This window comes from Lycorma delicatula, chromosome 5 (assembly GCF_047948215.1).
Source record: "Lycorma delicatula isolate Av1 chromosome 5, ASM4794821v1, whole genome shotgun sequence".
Classification (NCBI taxonomy): Eukaryota; Metazoa; Arthropoda; class Insecta; order Hemiptera; family Fulgoridae; genus Lycorma; species Lycorma delicatula.
The window spans coordinates 137,888,003-137,911,778 of NC_134459.1; the positions used below are offsets into that span (position 1 = coordinate 137,888,003).

Below are 23,776 nucleotides of genomic sequence, written 5' to 3' on the forward strand. Positions count from 1 at the left end.
TTATTATTGAAATAATTTTCTTCTTAAGCAACAGTTTCTGCCAGAAATATCCATCGGTTATTTAAAAACTGCTGTTAACTAGGAAACCATCGGATGAAAAACAATGGAAAAAGATTAAATATCACGTAGCCAGTAAAGCAAATTTTAAGATTTTTTTTTAATCTTCATTTTCTTAAATAGAATATTAATAAAAAAATGAAACTGCAAAATTTAATAAATAAGTTATTAGGTGATTAAAATAGGACCCACCGGGTTGGTCTAGTGGTGAACACGTCTTCCCAAATGAAGATTTGGAAGTAGAGTGTTCCAGCGTTGAAGTCCGAGTCAAGTCAGTTATTTTTACGGATTTGAATACTGATCGTGGATACCTGTGTTCTTTGGTGGTTGGGTTTCAATTAACCACACTTCTCGGGAATGGTCGAACTGAAACTGTACAAGACTACACTTCATTTACACGCATACATATCATCGTCATTCATAATCTGAAATATTATCTGAAAGGTAATTACCGGAGGCTAAACAGAAAAAGTAGAAGATCCCAATTTTTTACCTTAAGAAGCGAGATACTAAGTTTCAAACTCATTGACAAAAATGTAGCCCAACTAGTATTAACTCTGTCACGTTGGAATAAGTCATTACTAATAAATATTATACTTAGCCAAATGTTGTAGCCTAATGCAACTATTTGCCTGGATTTACCAGCGTTCTTCGGGGTACACGTTTTTATATACCTCTAGAAAGAGAACGTTTGATCAAGATTCCAACAAATTGTTCCTAAGAATGTTGTTTCAAATTACAATTACTTTAATTCTTGTTCTTCCTAAAATGTTTTACTAAAATAATTCTTTTGTGGGTTATTAATAAAACTCAGTTTCCACGCGAAAGTATGAAAGCGTGTATCGTACTTAGAGTTCCTCTTTTAAATATTTTAAGGTATGATATAATGAAGTTACAAGACGTTTCAATAGTGGTTAAATAAGTAAGTTTCGATAAATATTTGGTTTGACTTTTCTTATAAATGACCAGGGGAAAAAAGGAAGAAAAAACCAGGATCATATGTGTGTGTGTGTATATATATATATATATTAAAACAATAGCAAAAATTTATTTTTTTACAGTCAGTCGCTTACAATACCCAAAGTTTGGTTGTTTGGCAAATGAATCAATTCAATAACGTTAGAAATTTTAAAAATACAAATATTGATTAAGTATTTCAAGTTTAAAAATAAATAAACATTAATTCTTTAAAATTGTGATAAAAATTTTTGAAATTACTGAATCTGACCGTTTTTTTTAATCAAATAAAGAAACTAACTGGAAAATTAGATTACGCTCAAACACCGTTCATAAAAAATTGACTTAAAATACAAAAATCGCTGACCATTTCAATTCTTAAACAATCAGTTAACATCAATAGATGCCGAGGGTAAAGCATGCATATAAGAAAAATAAGGATTAGGAAGCAAATAATATTAAAGTTCATAACAATGAATAAACCGGTGGTTCTTCATATTTCTCGAGATAAATTTTTATTTATCCAGGTCTTGATAGTCAATCTAACTTGGAGGTTTTAATAGTTTTGTTATTTTTAAGTTAAATTTAAGATTTCTATTTGGATCGCACAAATCGACAATTGTTTGTATTTTTTAAGCATACTCAAAGAACAATGTTAAAAATATTAATTTTACAGAATTTAGTTAAGTTCTGTTTACTTGTCAGTTAATACTTAACACTTTTTCTTTTGTCATTTATTAGTATAAGTTTTCTAATTTTTATTTCCTATAATCAAATGACAATGATTTTTAACAATCGAAATAAGTGTTATATTTGCAAACTGTTTTTCGATTCGTAATCTACTTTCTCGATTTATAACCCTTTACGTAGCACTTTATTTTTAAGCTAAAAAATTAATTAAATAAGCACTATGTAAATGATTTTTAAAGTGTTTTATAAAGAACTTATTAATGCAAATTATTTTTAAACAATAAGTACTTAAGAAACAAATTAAGAATCGGGTAGGCTATTCAAATTTAAAATCCATTAATTATTAATTACTACCTACCATCTTTAACCTACACGTCTAAATGGAAATAACGTCTGACATCAGGTACTTAATTTTTTTCTTACTTTTATTAGAATTTACTCTTTAAGAACGTCGTTTTCACTGAACAAATAGTTCTATATTAACTTTTACAAAAGAAACTATCTACTTTCAAGAAAAATAAACTTAATTATAATAAATAACAATATAATTACAAAGCTTCAAATTTCATCTATTTAAAAATAATTGTATATTTTAAAATTAATAAATTAAAAAAAAACTGAAAACAAGGCAATTTATCGATGAAATGTTTCGTATTCGCAATTCATTAGTCACGAGTAAAAAGTTTAGTTGTGATCGCAAACTAAATAAGAATTTCCACAGTTTGCAATTTAAAAAACTGATGAGGACACCACATGACTTTCTTGTACGCTTATTAAATTACATATACATATTTTTTTAAATGAAAAGTACCTAAAATTTTATTTCATTAATAACTTCTGATATTTTTTCAATTCTTTTTTTATTGTTATTATTCAATTATTATTAAACGTATAACTTTTTTACAATTAGAGATTAATAATTATTATTAATACATCAATACATTTAAACTAAGAAAAAAAACTACTATAAAAAGGAATAAAGTCGGATTCGAACCGATGTAAGATACAAATATTTCATTAATTAAAATTTTATTTGGCTATAACTCTGGAACCAATAAAAATAAGTACCACTTACGATATCCCGTTGATAAGTTCTCAATGACGGGTTATTACTGCAGTTAATAAAAAGTCCAAAATCCAATTTTTTTTGGATTTTGGGCTTTTTGCAACCAAAAGGGAAGTTGCAACTAGATGTTACAACAGTCCTAAATCCAAAATTTCAACATTCTACGGTTAATCGTTTTTGAGTTATGCGAGATACATACGCACATACGTACGTACATACCGAGTCACGCCGAAACTAGTTAAAATAGATTCAGGGATGGTCAAAATGGATATTTCCGTTGAAATGTGAAAACCAAAATATTTGTACTTCGTACAAGGAAGTAAAAATTCATATCAAACATTTTTCAACAATAAAGTCTCAACAATTCTACGACGCTTGTAATAGACATTTGTTTGTATGTTTCTAACCTACTCAAAATTAGTATTGGTTGGAAAATATACGAAAGTAAATAAATCAAACGTGAGTGATTTAATAAATAAATTGGCAACCTAACCTAATAAACAGCTTCGTTTTACAATACATAAATTCTTTACACATACCAACATAATTACAGTATTGGTAATTAAGTTGGTCTGTATTGAGTAACTGCAAAGAAGCAAAAAACTTCAGTGGTAATAACTAAAAATAAATTTAACAATAATACATAGATCACATGTAAATGCGTAACTTTAGGAAAAAGGGATTGGATGAAATTAAATCGGACACATTACGATATAATCAACATTTTCTGTTAAAATAATTATCGGATGATCTTCAACAGATTAATTCCTGCATTTGGTAGACAATTCCAAATATATATATTTTTTTATTTTTGCATTCATTACATCCCTACTTTTGAATATTATCCACTGATTAACGTTAACGCTCACCAGCCTAAGTTTTCTCTCCTCGGCAAACTTTCATTCATGGATCATCAAATCTCAAGGAATTTATTTACATAGTTGCATAAGCTAGTTGCGATAAAAGTTATAAAATTGATCGCATTAATAATTATTTACGAATGACTTATTTCTACATAAATTATTTTTAATATTAAAAGAATGTAGATTACATTTTAATTTAAATTACGCGTTTTTCACAAATTTTTACAAATTTAATTTGTAAAAACATGATTTCTTCTAATAATATTATAAATATAAATTTAATTTTATAGATATTTGAAGAACAGGGAAAATTTTAAACTGTATTTGAAAATTTACCAAGAGAAATAGCTAGTCTAGATAAGATACTATTAATTATAACATTAGGGTAAATAAAAACCAGGCTACATTATATTGATCGAATCCCAGAAAATTCTATCACACCATGTAACATAATATCTTCATTTATTCTCGTTTAAATCACACGTGATGAATACCCTTTTATTCCAAAAGAAGCGGTAAAAATTCATCCGAAGTGTCGAGTTACGTGTTTCTATTAGAAAAATAATGTAATCAATTTCAGCGAAACAAAAAGTTATTTCGAGTAATGAAACTGTAATACGCTTTCGAAATAACTAAAATTACATTTTTAAAAAATAAATCATTTTCAGTAACGAAGCGTACTGAATAGCGCGATGAGATACAGTTCAGAAAGAAACAATCTCATTATTTTCCAGGAAAATTATGATTCTCTTATTTATATCTTTAATATATATAAAAAAAAATACAAATCCTACCCTCGTATGATGGCGAGATCGTCGAGAACTACCGCTTCGACGACGGCGTGTAGAACTTGGGGGCGGTGAAGGCGGTTCCGAGGGTCGTAGTAAGCGACGAACGATCTTCATTGTAGGGTAAGTTGGATGAACACTGGCAAGGGGAGACACACATTAATAGGGGGGCGGCGGATAGGGAAACCTTACACTTCATATATAAAGTAGTATTAGTCAAGTCATAGTAATATGTCAAAACACGCATACACACATACACAATACACACACACACATATGCACAAAGCTGATAAGCCGTGCGTCTGTTTTTTTTAAATCGATAACACAATGAACGCCAACTAATAACATTCCAGCTACCTATTGTAAAAAAAAAGTGTATAAAAATTAAAAGATTTTAATATTTTATGAATTTTACTACTGTATTAACTATATTAATATATTATTATATTAATTCAGTAAGTAAATTGATAAAATAAAATTTTTAGTTAGATACAAAACAAATTCCCCCATAATACTCACTACTACTATTTACTCTAATTTTAAGAATTTCTTTTGATAATACTTCAATTTGTGTAAACGGGATAAAACTATATTCCCCAATAATTATTGATACATCTTCTACACTTCACTTCAAAACAGATTTCGGGTTTTCTTTTTATACTATTCCTAAAATGATAACGCTGGATTAAGAATGAATTTCTTAGCTCAGTACATTTTCTGATTCAATTGTAATATTAACTAGAATTCAGGTCTGAATAACTGTAACAGTATATACAAAAAAAAAGTTGAAAGGTTTCCCTTTCAACTATCCTTAAAAGGTTATTCGTTAATTCGGATTCAAAAGGAACCAAATATTTATTACATTAATCAGTAAGTTTGTTTTGATACTACTGAACCAATTACATTATTAAGGTAATGATAATCTGAAATTTACACAATATTTTATATTTCTGCTAGGATTATCATGATTGATTTGAGTGTTATTTTCTGCCATTCCTAACATAGTAACTCTAATGCCTTTCGGAGGACCGACTCTCAAAACTACTTTCAGCACTCTTTACCACTCATAGCACTTTACAGAATCTGAAAATAAAAAATAAACAAAATAGATTGAGGAAAAGTTTGAAAGTTTGCTTTTACAAACCTGTATGCAGTTGCATGATACATCTCATGTTGTGCAGCAAACAGAATAGTCATTCTACGACTTGAAATGTAACTGCGAAAGTCCAGAAATCTTAAGGTCTCATGGACTAAGTCTTCATTGTGCTTTACAAACATAGAAAGCACATTAAGGCGATAAAAAATTTGTATAGAATTAAACTGCGCATTACCATTATACAGAATAGTAAATTTAACGGGTGACGAGCATCAGTTGAGGATAAGCGATACCTGTCCTGAACTCAGCAGCTATAAAGAACACATGTGAAGAAGAAGGAAGTTATGAATGTAAAGGAGGAAATTGAATAGCAGATAAGCAAACAGAGAAGTGATTAAGGATCTGTGCGTGATCATTTAGCACGCAATTCTCTATTTTCTTGGATTTTTTTGTAACAGGTTTTACATAAAACAAAAAACTGGCTCGTTTTAATTCCAAAACCTATTTTGGAATTATTATTCTTTAAACAGTCCTTAAGATAATGAGACCGGTAAAATGGTTCGTTTTCCGAAAGTGCTTGAAACATTTAACAAAACTATCGCGTGAACAAAACCTTAACATCTAATTCGTTTACAGATTCAATTTTATATTAACTTAACTGTATAAATTTAAAATCGATTGAAAATAAAAAAATGTCTTCTTGAGCTCTCAAAGAAAAAAGAAGTACAAAAAGTGGAATGTAGAGATTCAGCACTCGGCCGAGCGAACTTCTGTATAGTACTTCATCCAGTTCAATGTAACAGTACACCAGTATTATACGTGTTTTTTGTTGTAAATAAACGGCATATTACATAAAATTACTGGTCCCCTAGTTTTAATTCGTTGTTTACAGCATTTCACTCGTTAACGTTTAGGCTATAAGCAGGAAACCATATAAGATACAGCCTACTTCCACTTTGCTAACTCCAGGATTTCTAGAAGACTATTCCACCCTAAAGTTAAATCTAGTTTGAAGTACTTTAGAGCTTTTAGGGTAAATTGATTTATAAAACGTTTTACATTAGGAATAATATATGCATATACATAGTAAAGGTTTACCAAGAGGGGCGTTTACCAAGACGGGAGCATCGTTAGACGATGCTCCCGTCTTGGTAAACCGAACACAATCAAGGCGATTAGCCACAATCGATGTCACCCACAATCAAGGCGATTAGATTATTTTTTATCCTATAAAAAAATGTGAGTGACAAAGAATATAAAATATTGTATACAAGAATAAAAATTCAATTTGAAAATAAATAAAAATAACTGTAAGAAAATGTAATATTGAAAACGGTTTTTTAGGAAATATTACAAAGGAAGGACGAAATAATTAAAACATAAAAGAGAAAAATTTGATGTAGACACCACATGACTTCCTTGTACGCATATACACATATACACATTTTTTTTAAAATGAAAAATACGTAAAATTTTATTTCATTAACTTCTGATATTTTTTCATATTTTATTTTATTATTATTGAATTATAATCGTAAATTTTTTTTTTATAGTCAGAGGTTAATAATTATGAATAAATCAATATATTTAAATTAAAAAAAAAAGGAGATGAAGTCTGATTCCCCTTGTAATCCAAATATTTCATTAACTAAAATTTTATTTGGTTATAACTCTGGAACTAATGAATATAAGTACCACTTTTGATATATCGTTGAAAAGCTCTCAATGAGGGCTTATTACTGCAGTTAAGAAAAAGTTCAAAATCCAAATTGTTTTGGATTTTGGGCTTCTTTGGACACTTTTGGTTTAGTCGATTGCAATCAAAAGGGGAGATGCACAACTAGATGTTACAACAGTCCTAAATCCAAAATTTCAACATCCAACGGCTAATGTTTTTGAATTATGAGAGATACATACGCACATACAGACGTCACGCCGAAACTAGTCAAAATGGATTCAGGAATGGTGAAAATGGATATTTCCGTTGAAATCTGAAAACCGTAATTTTTCGCAATCACAATACTTCCTTTACTTCGTACAAGTAAAAAAGGATGGAAAACTTACATCTTAAATAATCCTGTTGGTTTTGTAACATAAATATATAAATACGAAAGAAATACAATTAAATATTCACGTTTATAGTGGTTAACGAGAAACATGTAAAATAATAATATTAGAACAAAAGATAATAAGCGTTACTGAAATGTGATATTATTTAAACATATATGTATGTCAAGGAACAGGCGACCTAAAGCAAGATAAAGTACTCAAAAAAATGGCATAGTTATGGTAAAGAAAAACAATTATTCCATGCCTGGTTTACTAAGAGAACGCAATAGAAACAAGCGGTTCCAAGCTACTTTCTTCATTAAGCCGAGTATAATTGTGTATATCAGCAAACCTCATGTCGCTGAAATGCAGATAATACTCAGCTACCCTTCCAGTCAATTATTTACCCTATTCACTATAGAACCTCTGTGTATAATGAACATCATTACTCTCAGATAAAGCAACGGTTTTAGTATTTCAGTTGGACATATGCATCAAAATCATAATAAAGACTGTGACAGGGTAAAGCAATACATGAATCCATTCCTTTCTGTGGGAAAAATGAACTATTCAAAATTTCCCCTCAATACGGAAAATTCAAGAAAAAATACGGAAAATATTTTGAAATCTAAAACGATATCTTAAGATATACATCATTAATTATTATAGAAGTATTAAATAAATGAAAAGGATAAATAAAGTAAGTGAAGAATATGATTAACAAAATAAGTAGTCATTAAAATTCTTAGGTAAAAAACGGAATAAAGAAGTGCATTAAGTCAAATGAAAATAAAAAATAGAATAATTACTACGTATATACATACTTTTTCTCTGGAACATATTTTAAAATTTTTTACAGATGTTTATGGGATTTATGTAGAATAAGTAATTATAAACAACATTTTTTTAATCATGCTATCTAAAATTCCTGATACATCTCTCCAATTTATCCGTTAAAAATTTAGCAAAAACAAAAAAAGATTTTTTACTTTTAAATCTATTTTCAGTAAAATACTCGCCCGCACGCAACTATATTTTCAATTTCATTCTTCCGAAAAATTAATGTATAGTATTTTAAATAGAGCTAAAGATACTAAAACAGATGGTTATATATAGGTTATAACGACCTACAGAGGTAGCGTTAACATGTATTTTATTTTATACATGTATTATTCATTACTTTTAACAATAGTATCAACTGACGAAGAAGAAAACGATAGAGAAGTTCCGTAGTTGATTTTACTATCGTATTTTCTGGTCCATTGCATGAGTGAGTTCGATGACAATGAGAACGTCGATGCCGTCCTGAATTCATCCCCTTACAAAAGGCAATGAAAACACTACAAGAAATTCTAGAATTTGTTTCTACTATCGGTATTCGCAGAGTTATCACACTTCACTGAATTTATATTATGATGATGCAATTCATATAGCTTGTATTATTTTAGTTTTATTTTTATCTAAAATCATGTAAATGAACGAGCTCAAGAATCGTTTCCAAACTAAAAATACGTAATACTTAAAATAAATAAAAATTTCCAAAAAACGATACGTATTTCAAGCGTTTAACAATAATCTTCAGTAGATAAAGGAAAATTGAAAATGGTAAATATAAATTACGAACTAAACAAATAAGGGAATTTAAAAAAGAAATATTGTTAAAAAATAAAACAAAGTAAAAGTTTTTTTTAACTTTTAATATTTCTTCTTCGTTCTTTCATTTATATTAATTTTTCTTTTGTTATGAAAGAGCGGGCATCAATAGCTATGGTCATTAGCCCGGTGGAAATTGGTAGAGTACAAAAAGATGCCATACTTGACCGGGATTTGAACCCGGGACCTCGACATGAAATTCCCAGACGCTACCTTCTCAGCCACGGATAATTAATATTTAACATAAAACTGATTTCACACAAAATTTTATATCCTTTTACTCTGTTGTTACTTCGTGATTGAATGGGAAGGGGGAAACAAACTTATGAAAGTGACGGAAAGTAAAACGATTAACGACATTCCTTGTGTTTATTGAAAAGAAAAAAAAATCAGCCACATTCTAAGTCATTAATTAATTCCGGAATAATAAAAAATAACAATAAAATTGAAATTAAAGTAGCAAAAAGTAAACTGGACAAACAACATTTAAAATTACAATAATATTATTAACGGAAACAGTCCAATTACCGATAATAAAAAGTAAAAATTAAAAAAAATTGTCGTTAAGTATATTGCCTCTTCCTGCGAGCTAGCTCTAAATTTGATTTTCCATGGTATCAAATTAATTGAGAGAAATCGTACAGAGCTCCGCAGGGTATAGGAAACTGATGTTCTATAATTGAACCTGTGGTTGTTTCAACGAGAATAATCCTTATTTTTTCTTTCCAAGAGATGAAGGGAAGTAGTTCCCACTAAAACGAAAAGTTGATGCTCGACTTGTAATACAACATTTAAAAAATTAATTATTTTTTAAACGTTCAACTTATAAATGCAAAGGTATGCTCCGAGACACAGAGAGAGTGCGTGTGTATTTAGCAACCTTAAAAATCTTTCTTACGTATCGCAGTCAAGTAAGATTCCTTTTTTGGTTGAAGAACTTATATATAAAATTTATGCTTTCTAATAAACAGCTTGGGTAAACCGTTCTATTTAAAAAAAAAATAAAAAATCCATAAATTATTATGCCCAGAAATATTTATATGGCTTTAATATTTTTGAAATGTCAAAGCCAATTCCATGATATACATCAGATTTATAAACTAAAATATAATAGTGTAGGCACAGTATTATTAGTAAGCAGCAGTTCATAATACACTAGGCCCAGCCAGTGTACGAGCTAGTGACGTCACGATCAGACTGCGTATTACTACTCGGCCTGAAAACATCAGCTCTGCGTATCAAATCGAAGTATTTGATACTTAATATTGTACGCGGTAATAACGATCATATTTACATTTAGTAATTATAAACAATACGTAATTAATTCTTTTACATCCTTTATTTGTACCAAATTATTACTTTCCAATAATAAACAAAAGCTTATTTGAATTTTCTTTATTCATCTAATTTAAACTTCTAGCAAGTTCATCATCTAAACCATTGATTACCAAAGTGGTCCAGGTGGACCCCCAGGGGTCCACGGGAGACTCGACAGGGGTCTACGTTGGCGTGACAAAAAAAAATGGGGGTTCACAATTCGTAAGCGGAGGTCCACGAAAATTCATCTGGTTTCGATAGTGAAGAACTAAAATGTTGGCTTGACTTTGCGTATCAATCTAGGCAGATAATGTTTTGAGAAGCTCAGCGACTGTTACTTGTAAAAACTTGCATATTCCATATTCACTTTTTTTCGGAAGCTGTTAGTTCGTGGAACTCAGGCGTAACGAAAATTTTCATAGTTAGATCTAATCTTCACATTTTCCGTCGACTGGAAATATGGTAGAAATGTAGCTGCAAGAAGTCCACCGGAACCAGCAAAATTTTGAAAGTGGTCTATGAGAAAAATAAGTTTGGGAACCTCTGATCTAAACGAATCACTAATACAGTCACTTTTATTTTCACTTTCAGTATCAGAGTCTACACGTTTATTATAACGTTCTGTCATTTCATCTACCAGTGGTTCCAGTTTTTCATATTCTTTTTCAATATTTTTTTACTTTTTCACAATAGCGTTTCCAGTCATCTTAATTCATGTAATTAATTTTTTTCCGTAGTTAATTTTTCAACATTTGTGAAAGAAAATGTTCTGCTATGACTCGTTACATGTCTTTTTACGGCTGACCATACCATCTCGATAACCGTACCGACTCCTACCGTACCATCTCGATTCAAATCAAGATGGTACGGTAGGAATCTAAGAACACGATGCCCATGTTTTTTCAAAAGTTCACTCAAGTGATATTTTTGTACTTTAGTTTTATGTAACTTTACTAATTAATATAACTGTGGTTTCAACATTTTTTAACTGTACGGAATATGGGTTTTCTCCAGCCAATCGGTGATATCTTTTCTTCTGGAGTTAGAATTTGGCGCTTTATCAATATCTGCATTGTGATAAGGGGCGTCATCAACAACTACTACTGACATTGATAGAGGATTTGGAATCAATATTTCACGCCCTCATTTCATGAAATTGTCTGTATTCATGTTGTCATGGTATTCACCACTTTTCGAACTAGCATTGCAAGTTAGTAATGCGTTCGGAATAAAACCGGTTTCTTCTCCAGCATGAATTACTACTAAACGTTCTCTGTTATTTTAAGTTTACGCCACTTGAAACCTAACTCTTTAAAAAAATAACAGTTAAAGTTGATTCATTGCCTTTAAAATCAATAGATGACTGAAGTTCTTGCCTTATATTTTTTAAAGTAGGTAATTCATTCTTCTTTGAATGAAATTCATTAACTGTTCTTTTAACTACATCTAAATTAGATCTGTCCAGTCCACAGGTTTCGAAGGTCGGTTATACTTTTTCGGCGTGCAGAAAGAAACGAGATTGGGATGTTTTTGAACCTGTGTTCTTGATATCCCACAAGCAGCAGCAGTTTTTTCTTCGCATTTTTGACTACATCTAAATTAGATCTGTCCAGTCCACAGGTTTCGAAGATCGGTTATACTTTTTCGGCGTGCAGAATGAAACGAGATTGGGATGTTTTTGAACCTGTGTTCTTGATATCCCACAAGCAGCAGCAGTTTTTTCTTCGCATTTTTGATTGCCAATTATAAGTTTGTCGTCAGTTAATTTACTTACTTTTAGAGCTTCTTTATCCATAAAATAAACATTACTGATAATTTTACGTGCTTGACTCCTAAGTGTTTTTCTTTCTACGGATTTAAATTCTCCCGTAACAAACCGCACTAATAACACACAAACAAAAATAAAACAAAAAATAATATATTATAAAAAATTTGCAAAAAGCGATGAGTAATTATAAAATAATATGACCGCACAAAAACGCTATCCTAATATCTTCACTGAACACGTTCATACACCCATTGTGTACTACGAATAACGGATCTAAATATAATATTCTAAATATTTATTAGTGATGAAAGACATCATTTTTAAATGCAAGTATAGATTTTTACAGGCCTGTACATAATACTAATCAGAGCATTAGTCATCGGTTAAGGAATTTTAATTGTTTACAACATTGAGTCGTTAAGCATTTTATATATGTAATCAACTCAAGTAGAAAGAACTGAAAACACAACATAAATGTATTGTTTGGGCGCCCGCATTTTTTGTAAGTCGAAAAATGAAATAAAAATAATAATTAAGCTCAAAAATATTGTTTTGGAAAACAATAATATAATGAGATGTTAACATGTGACGTCACAAAGGTTGTAGATTTACTGGGGCAACTACAAGTTATGAGGTACAAACGGGAGTGTCGCAGAATTACATTATGGGACCGTTAATCATAATAATCTATAATCACGATAATCTATATAAACGAGCTGACATTAGTTATTACACAAAGTAAATTTTTTGTGTATGTATTAATACAAATTTGATAAATTTCTCATAATTTTAATGAAATCCTATTAATGGTTTTATTATAATTTTAGTAATATAAACGGTTTTAAAACGACTGAAAATTCTATGATAGCAATTCAAAAGATTATTCAGTGGATAGATTGTAACTAAATTTAAATACGACAAAATCGTTCAATTGTGTTTCTCTTGTAGACGTAACATTGCTAATCGAGTAAATAGAATTTTCATTAATGATAACCGTAATATTTTATTGTCCATAAAGCGAAATATCTGGGAGTTTTATTAGACGACAAATTCTCGTGGGGCGATATAAAACTGACTGGTTTGTAATAAATAAAACTGTACTATTTTGGTTTGAAACGTCTTAATAAATCGATAAACTTGTCTTCATTACTAACCATTTATTGTCCCTTTTAACGTTTATTATTCCCGTCAAAAATATACCAGGTGATTCAAAACAGAGTTCATAATTTGAAAAGCATGTAAACATTTACTTAGATAACTTACAGATTCGGTTGAGGTCTCATTTCATAGCAACACACATAAAATTTTGACTCACGTAGTTCATTAGTACCGAATTCAGCCACCAGCGCTGTCCGAAATTTTCTTGATAATCAATTCCCAGGTTAGGTTGGTGGATCGTTTATGAAGGTCCAATTTCATAGCCAATTCTTTCTCCAGATTTGACCCCGCTAGATTTTTTCTCGTGGAATTTCATTAAAGATAAGGCTTAAGTACCGCCTTTGCCTGCTGATCATGTTGAACTAAGAATCTGAATTAACGATGCAGTTGCAGAGGTAATGGCCCTGTTTGCTGGTTATAGTCTGGAATGAAATCGACTTCACGGAGGATGTATGTCGCATTACAAATGGAAGGCGTATCAAACCAAAATTAATTTTGGGTAAAAAACTTGATGTATTTTTCTATGAAATGAAACCTCAACTTCAATAAATTTGTTAAATCCTTTTTGAATCACCCGGCATTATATCACCTCTTAATTCTCCCTCAAAATGTCAGAAGGAATTTTCAAGTTAAAAAATAGGCTGTTACATAATTATCTGGCTCCCATAATTATGAATTGAGAAGACCGATATTTTAATAATTAAATATGTTAAATTAAATTTGTGCCAAGTTTGCACATTTATGGATGTGCTAACTTTTCTAAAAAGAATAGTCATTCTCAAAAAAAAAAGAATCCAATATTTAGCCGTACTAAAGTAGAAAATGCAACTGTTTTCGTATAACTTAGCAATTTTTCGGGTTACGAAAAAGACCTATTATATGCTTCCTTTGCCACTACCAAACTATTTTTTACTTTTCCATCAATTTATTTAAAATACAAATGAGAGATTTTCTTTTATGGAAACAATATTACTCTGTGGATGAATCTTTAAATAATATAATTAAAAAATCCTGAATTTTGTGGCATCCCGTTTAACGTGCACATAAATATGTGCTGAAAATAATTTTCATTCCCTCCTTCTTATTGTGAATTATTTCATAGCAATCTTTTATAATTAACGCGAATATCTTAATATTATTACACGTGTCTGTTTATATTTAATTAATTAATGTACTTTAATCGCATCTATTATTTTTCATTTAATTTTTGTTTTTGTATTTACAATTTATCTTAACTAAACATGATTTAAAACTATATGCTGATCTGATAAAAATATTAATTTGATTTTGAATGATTTTTTTTTAACAGAAACGGTTTGAAATTCAATAAAGTTAAGACGAGATATCATAAATGATGTCATAAAAATATTTCCACCTGCAGACTTCTCCATTCCGAAACCAATAAATTTAATTTATACAGGTATAATTTAACTATCTTAAAATTGTCATCAGTCTAACGCAGAAAATTCTGAATTAAGCAAAACGGTATTTAAGTGATATTAATTTTCTCATATAACGTTAAATTAAGACTTTTACACCGGGTAAATTTTTAAAAGGGCATTCATATCTGTTTTACTGATTGATTTTTTGATAAAATTCTGTCAAAAGTATCGGAACCAGAATCTTCCAGCACAAGAAAATGTAAAAAAATCATGAAAAATATGCCAAATCGGATTATTTGTTTATTGAATATACAAAAAGCCTCAAAATTTTTCACTCTTCTTCCAACCTGACAATCGATGAAAAGTGTAATGGAAAAAGTGCAGGAGTAGCTAATTTTTTTTTTATATTATTGAATGTGAAGTGATAGGTTATATTTATTCAGATTTTTCTTAAAATTACAGATACTTTTTGCGGCCATAACACAAATTAAAATTAGATTCATATCTCTGCAAAATTTCATAAATAATATCTAAATTAATATACTAGATATATTAATTGAGATATTAGGTTTTGTTCAGTGGGTATTACTAAATATTTATTATCTCGTTGTATTTTATATTACTTTTAAAGATTAATGTATGTCGCTTTAATATTTAATATAACGATATGAAAACTAATCCGGGCAGTTGACACAAAAAAATCCAAATAAATAACAAATATCAAAAAGGATAGATTTAATATCGAATAAAATAGTGGAATCTATAAACCAATCGAGAGTAATGTCCTTTTGTTTAACGGTTTGACTGGTTTTATAACAATCGAGACTTTTAAGTAAATAAAGTCTCCGTATGAATTCGATTTTCATTTTAAGGGAAGAAACCAATTTAAGGAAAGTAATATATTTTTTTGAGGGAAAAGAAAATAATTCTTATAATCATGAATTTTTTATTTCATAAAGTTTTCATCGTTGTTCCGTGAAAACGTTTGAAAATTACCAATTATTATTATTATGTAACGTACAATAATTCCGATTACGTCACTATAAACATTCTAGTTTAATTGTAGCCGATTGAACCATCGCACATAATTTCTGTTAACATATTTTCTGTATTAAATTTTCCTCGTTCTGGATCTTGTCTGATCTCTCTTTGTCTACTGTACTGCACCATCTTAAACCTCATAAATATTCGTCAACTCGAGAGTATCAAGGCCTGAGGTCGTAAAACAAAAAAAATGTTATTAAATCTAAAATGGGGATACAACAAAAATGGAATGTCTTTATTTAAAATTAACATATTTAGACACTTTTCATGTATATATATATATATATATATATATATATATATATATATATATATATATATATATATACACACACATACACACACACAAAACGAAAATTATAAGATAAGATAAAACAAACATCAAAACATTGACTTCCTCCGAGCTTTTTTCTTTGCACCAAGAAGAAGCCAAATTCTTTAAACACAATTATACAATCTTCCTTCCTCAATCTTACCCCGAGTATAAAATGACGATAATAAACGAGACTGCCATTTCTAAGGGAGGTAATATTGTAACAAGAGGGCGAGGGCGACTCTTTCAAAATAAGATGAATGAGCGAGACGGATGTGATGGTGAGGAAGACCGAAGGGTCGGCATTTTAATAATGCCTAATCAAACCTGCTGTTGTAAATTTACTTCCTCTTCCGTTTAAATTTAAAAGGAAAGAAAAAACAAATCTAAATACCATAAAAAAACACACAAAAATAATGAAAAAAATTAAAACTATACCGTGCAAACTGTTCTAATTTCCTTACAAAGCGCCAATTAATTTTTTCTCTCTTAATTTTCCCATCATTTTTTATTCTCCTCTTCTTGTTATTTTTTTTTCAATTAAGGGATAATTTTAGCAATAAAATTGATTTATCAAAAAAAATAAAAAGAAAGTAAATCACTAAATATTGATGAAAAACCCGAATAGAACGCAATTTTCTTAAGTAATATACAATGTACAAACGATATACATAAAATTAACTTGTATAAATTCACAATCAACGAAAATATGTGCATCAACGTGTATTAACTGTAAGGGTTATAAACAACCTAACGGGTTAATCACAACTAAGTCTTAAATAAAGCACAGACATCATCAAGACATGTTTTGCCCGTTAACTAAGAAAAATGAGAATTAAAGTTAGTTTCCTCTTTCTGTCATTATTGAGCCAAAATACATAGTTCCAAATCAGTACTCTAAATCTAACCAAATGCAGAGAGTTTTGAGTCATACAAAAGAGATCTTCAAACAGTTCACCGAGGAGGGCATCATTACTGTCACAGAAAGGAACTTGATTTCCTGTACTTTGGGGGTGAGATTTTAAGCCGATGTGTTTTAAATATGTAACATTACATTGTAATAATAATGCTGTGAAGCAGCTCTGGTCCACTAGTTTTAGCCGGAATAGGTTCTTAGCAGATTTTAAAAAATATATAACATTACTTTGTAATAGCAGTAAGGAGTCACAATTGAATAGGAAAATGACCGGTCAAAACATTTGTTTATTATAAAAGAAATTAGTTCAGTTATATATTTAATTGCACCATTGCTTATTTCATCAAGGTCCAAACTCGAGTTACTTTTTAGGGTATTATATCAGTATCATTCTTTGTCACAGGGCTGATAAAAAAACGACTAGCTCATTCTGAAATTCGGTTTAGTGTTATTTGAAACTAGGTTACAACTTTTAACCAGTAAATTTTATATATTTTGAGATTACAACCCTAAATTTGTTGTAAATAGTAACTATAGTCAAAATTAACGTAAAAATAAACAAAATGATATTTTTCAATAATTCATGAAATACGTGATAGTGTCGAAAATTAAAAGTATACCTTCTTCGTACTGCATAATACAAAATTGATCAGAATAAAAATTTTGAAACAATAAACATTTTTTAAAGATTTAATAAGGTAAAGTGTTTTTATATCAATTTTTTGTTAAGGATGGATCTGATATCTGTATCAAACACATTTAATTTTCTTTATAATCTTCTCACACCAAGAAATGATACATTTGGGAAATATACTGATTTTATTATTTACGGAAAGTTAGTTAAAAAGGAAGCAATATGACACGATTATGATATTGTTACGAGTGCAATCATATTCAATGAAAAAAATTACAAAAAAAAATTTTGGTCAGTAACTTTTGAACAAAATTTTTGAAATTTTGAAAAGAAAAAGCTGTAACGTTTTAGCATATTTTTTAAATGCAAAGTAGCCTAAGTAGGAATCGAAACCAAGATCATATCAATTTTTGGTTTTTATTAAAATATGAAGTCGTACGAAGCGTTGCCTTGACACATAATTCAAAAACTGTTCTGATTATATTTAATATCATAAATAGTTTATGTATAAAGAAAAACCATAAATAAATGTGGTTTAATTTAATAGATAATCATTTTTATGAAAAGAAAAATGATTAAAATTCTACAATGAATTATGATTTCATATAATAACAATCGTTAACATAAGCAATAATTTAATAACGTAGCTAATAGTAATAAAATTAATATTATTTCTAGTTACGGGTTAATGATACGAGTTATGTGGAAAACTATGCGGTAAAATACAATTATATTACAAATTACTCTATTCGTAGTTAGATAACAATATTAATGTTCATGATAAATATTTTTTATATTAATAATAATAATAATTATTACTGTTATTTAAATAACTAATTATGAATATACAAAACGAATTAATCATTGTGTTTTAAAAAATAACTTATCTTATAATAAATAATGAATAGAATACAGTAAAAGTACAAAACTTCATTAATTTATACTTCAAACTTATCTTGTCAACATAAATATCGAGTAACAACTGCGCACGGTGACAATTCCACGCAGCATAATCGTTTAATTAGGCCTGATCAATATTCTTTAGTATACACAGAAAAAACTTACATGATTTAATTTTTAATTTTAATTTCATCTGCAAGACCTTCTTTATTTCCTTGTACAAGTACAAGGGAATATTCGCTGAAAAAAGTAATCGCTAAAAATTTCAGTTATCAGATTTCAACGGAAATATCCAGTTTGACCATGCCTGAATCCATTTTGACTAGTTTCGGCGTGATGTCAGCACGTACGTATGTACACACATACGTATATATCGTACACACATACGTATATATCGTACACACATACGTATATATCTTGCGTATCTCATAAACGATTACCCGTAGAATGTTGAAATTTTGGATTTAGGACTGTTGTAACATCTAGTTGTGCATCTCCTCTTTTCATTGCAATCGATTGGACCAAGAGTGTCCAAAAAAAGCACAAAATCAAAAAAACTTGGATTTTTTACTTTTTCTGCAATTACAAGCCCTTATTGAGAGTTTTTCAACGATATATCATAAGTGGTTCTTATTTTCATTGGTTCCAGAGTTGTAACCAAGTAAAATTTTAATTAATGAAATATTTGGATCTTACAAGGAGAAAGCACATCGGCGAGAATGCTACTTCATTTCCTTTTTTTTCTTTACCTTTTTTTTTTTATTTAAATATATTGATTTATTAATAATTATTATCCTGTGATTGTAAAATAATCTTTACAACAAATAATAATTGAATAACAAAAAAAAAAAAATATGAAAGAAAAATGTAATAAAAAATATATGCAATTTAATAGGCGTACAAGGAAGTAATGTGGTGTCCCCTTTGTTTTTTTTTTAATTCATAGTAATACTCTTAATTTATAGATCATTCCTCAGAACGATCTGTTTTCAGTATGATACTGTCGTACTCCAAGCATCTAGGGGACCCGTTGATAACATAATTTTAAATCCCACTAAACAAAGTTTGATCTAAAAAACGTAAAACCTACTAAATACGGGCCATTTAATATTTTTCACAGCTAGTTTCAAAAGTTATCTACAATCTACACTAATAACTGCTCGATAATGAAACATAAAAGAAAAGATAATTTAGCAAATGTTCCAAATTACAGCCGTCTATTTTTTGGTATGAAACCACTACTTGGAGTGTACTTACGGGTCACTTTTGAAACTAAGTGGGAAAAATAGTTAAACGGCTGTAATTTTTGTTAGAGTTGTCCTATTCGAAGTTTTTTACATCAAAATTTTTGTTTTCCAAACAGCTTTTAAAATTATACATTCACAACTGAATCCTATCCTATTAAAAGGTTTAGAGTTACCCCCTCCATACGGTAGTTGCCCTCCTGGAAGCGTGGGTATGATGTGGTCTCATCCTGAAAATAGATATTTCCAGATTTGTTAAATTTAGTTTTTTAAAATTTTTATTTATCGGTTGAAAAGTTATTTAAGGTCACCTTAGATTTTTAACATTCCGTATTATCAATGTTAACCTTTCTCACACTTATGCTGCTCAACACAACTGTGATACGAGTAATATAAATTGACCGTAACATAAATTATACATAAACATTTTCTCATACGATTTTGCTTCTATTTTTCGTCTGTTATGCTTCAGTAAAAAATCGATTTTTAAAGTTTTTATTTACTTTTACATTAATTTTCTCAAAATTAAATTTAATCTAGTTTATTACTAAATCTTTCACATTTATTAGTCACTTAACAAAGCTATTGCACTACAAACCTGAAAAAAAAACTTGTTTTTCGATATCGAATTTTGTGTTTTACGTCGGGTATCTTAAAAACTACAGGATTTACAGTTCTGGGGACTTTTTTATCCTAGTTCTCTCTCAAATTACCAACAACTTAACTCCTTAATTTCGGTCCCAAAAACTACAATAGGGCTTATTTTTATTAGAAAAGCTGAAATCCGGGCGAAATCTTTTGCTATTCGTAACTCGAAAACAAAGCGTTTCCCAACCTATGTTTATATGAACGTTTTTCATTATTTTCACCGGTACATATCCTGAAAGTTCCTTCGTTCCTTCGTGGGCCACTTTGCATATAAAAAACAACTTATATAGATGTATAATATATAAATATCAATATATTATATAAAGATCTAATGTATTTAAATAACTTATGAATTATTTTGCAAAGAGTAGTCGTAATTAGCGCATTAGTTGGAGTTATATAAAAGTCATTATTTTAAATAATGAAATAATTACAAATTTATCATCTTTAGTATATAGACGAATTAATTTACGCGTTGACACGTTAATCATTATATAACTAGATGAGTTTGAAAGCAATTTGTTTTAAAGAGACGTAATTTAAATTAAAAAAAGTTTGAAAACATGATTATTTATTAATTATTTAACGCGCTATTAGTAGAAACACAATTATAAAAAAAAATACAAAAAAAACAAAAAAAAAAACGCTTACGATAGAAAACAAACTGATTTACCATAGTTTTAGCAAAGTGCAATACGAGGGGAATGGAATATGGAATAATAGATAGATGTATATTATACAATATCATAGGCTAAATTATTTAAGGTCTATTAAACACATTAGTGACACAAGATTGAATTAACCGTTTCCTACTCTCTTTAAAATATTATATTTAATTCTGTTGTAAAATTTTTTAACAAACCAACATTTATGAATAAAGAGTAGCAAAGACGTTGCTAAACTTTAGCAACAGCATAGCGCCTAAAATTTAACCCTCTTAGCACTATACAAATTTACTTAATTCAAAATGTCGACAAATATTAAAATTCTGATTTGCTGGTGTAAAAAAATAAGAAAAGAAAATTAACGTAAAGACCTTTAAGAAAAGTACATTAGACCTTTAAATTCTGTTTTTTTTGGTTTTTTTTTACCGGCACAATTATTTTTTCTCTTAAAGAGTAAACAGACGAATAATGAATAATAAAGTAAGAAGTATTTACAAATAATAAGCAAGTCTCAGATTATTTTTGCAGTCTCTCGGCTGCAATTTTAATTTTCTTGCTTGATAATGCTTTAATTACACGTCAAACATTACAAATAAGTGGACATTCAGGAAAAAAGTTATTTAATACTGGACACCGACCGCTGGTGATATAGACAGTAGCGAGCTTGCCACAGTGATGGTCTGTTCTGTTCAAGATCTCGAAAATGTTTAACAATTCAATCATAACGTTGTCGGTAATCCCTTATTTACATTTTATGCATCTATACAACATATAGAATTTTTGTTATAAATTATTTCCTGCCCGATTAGACCTATACCTGATATGAAATTAATAAAACTATTAATTACACAAGATTTCTGTAAATACACAGAAGGAGAGTTACTACTAGCTTTTTCAGTGGCTAATCAGAATTATTTAAAAAATAATTTTACATTAATTTTTAATTCAATAAATATTTTTTATTTTTATATTTTAAGAAATTATTTCCATAAAACTCTGAAGATGATGAATAACCAACGAAAGCGCTAAGTTTTTAAATTTATGATGAACCCTACATAATAAAACAAAAATAAAATAAAAACCGATTATTAACAACGTTATAGATAAAAAAAATGAAACTGCTATTCTTTACAGTTTAACTTTATAAGATCAGCGCGAAAAAAATTACTAACAATTTATTAAATCTTAGTTTAATTTTATTTAAGATAATTTTATTTTACATTTTTAGTTTTAATCTTATTTAAATTATGAATAGGGGTAAATAATTTCAGACTAGGTTATATTAAAAAAAACCGTTTGTAAGAAATGTAACACCTGTATCCAGAAAAAAAAGACGAAATTGCTACCGTGCGTGAGCTAAGGTTCTGAAAGACCTGGCAAAAATAATTATTTTTATATCCTAAAATTTCCAATTATTTTTCGAATTTTTACATAAAAATAGTTACAAAATATCAACGTTGTCAGGATTTAAATCATGATAGACGATAGAAAAATAGCAGAAAATGAATTGTTTATCTTTATTGTATAAACAGGTATAACTGGCCAAATAAATGACGAACTTTTATGTCGATTAAATTTTGTGCATTCAACCAATAAGAAGCAGAATCCAAATACTGATATATATACTAAGAATTCAAAATAATTATTCTCTCTTTTCCTTAAATCGTTAAATTAGGAAATAAAATATTACTGGTCAAAATTTAGAAACCTCAGCTGGCGCGAAGGATGGAGATGAATAGTTCGACCGAAGACTGAAGTTTTGTTAGCTATAACGTCGCTTCGGTAAAGTTTTACTGTACACTACCTCTACACTTTATTTTTTCCTGTTTAGCCTCCGGGAATTACCGTTCAGGTATTACTTCAGAGGATGATATGAGTGAGTGTAAATGAAATGTAGTCTTGTACAGCCTCAGTTCGACCATTCCTGAGATGTGTGGTTAATTGAAATCCAACCACCAAAGATCACCGGTATCCAATCGTATATAATCTAGTTAAAGAAAAAGAAATCATCAATTTTGTGATCGACAAAAATTTATATTGCCAAGTTTAAAAGACTGTACTTTGTACCCAATTTTCTAAACGGTGGCATTTTAGTTGTTTTATTCAAAATGAAAAAAATAAGTTCCTTCAGTGTGCTAAATTTCAAACACTATTATTAAGACTATAGAAAGCGATCTAGGTTATACGTATTTGTAGGCCTACGTATTTTATATTATTATTAAACAATTTCAGATTTAATAATATTACAGAAAAGGTAAAGGTAAGATAAAGATTTTGAGTATCAATTAACAATTAAGCAATAAATCGAATAGCTACAGTTCGTAAATCGTATAAATAAATTGTTAATACTGTAAATAAAATCACTGCTGAAAGATTATTCTTCATAACGTAAAAGGGAGCAATCTAAAGAAAAAATACTACAACTGAAAAATATGAATATTTCATCAGATTGAAAATTAAGTCATCGGTAAATTTCTAATTAAGGAAAACTTTAATAGAATGGAAAAAATTACTCATGAATAAGAAAAACATAACTGGTTAGATCTATCAATTTAGAATATTTTTTTT

General features: G+C 28.9%; 1 protein-coding gene across 3 annotated transcripts in view; it reads right to left on the minus strand.

Moving 5' to 3' along the window:
• The window catches only part of LOC142325405 (tight junction protein ZO-3-like), a 981,859-nt gene that overhangs the window by 393,111 nt on the left and 564,972 nt on the right, over positions 1 to 23,776 (minus strand). The window contains exon 1 of one of the 3 annotated variants that reach the window (XM_075367135.1): positions 4,428 to 4,545. The exons of the other annotated variants lie outside the window; for them this stretch is intronic. Within the exon in view, the coding sequence (XP_075223250.1) occupies positions 4,428 to 4,538 (111 nt within the window). The 5' untranslated portion in view covers positions 4,539 to 4,545. Of the gene's footprint in view, positions 1 to 4,427; positions 4,546 to 23,776 lie in introns of those variants that run through there. 3 annotated transcript variants of the gene reach the window in all.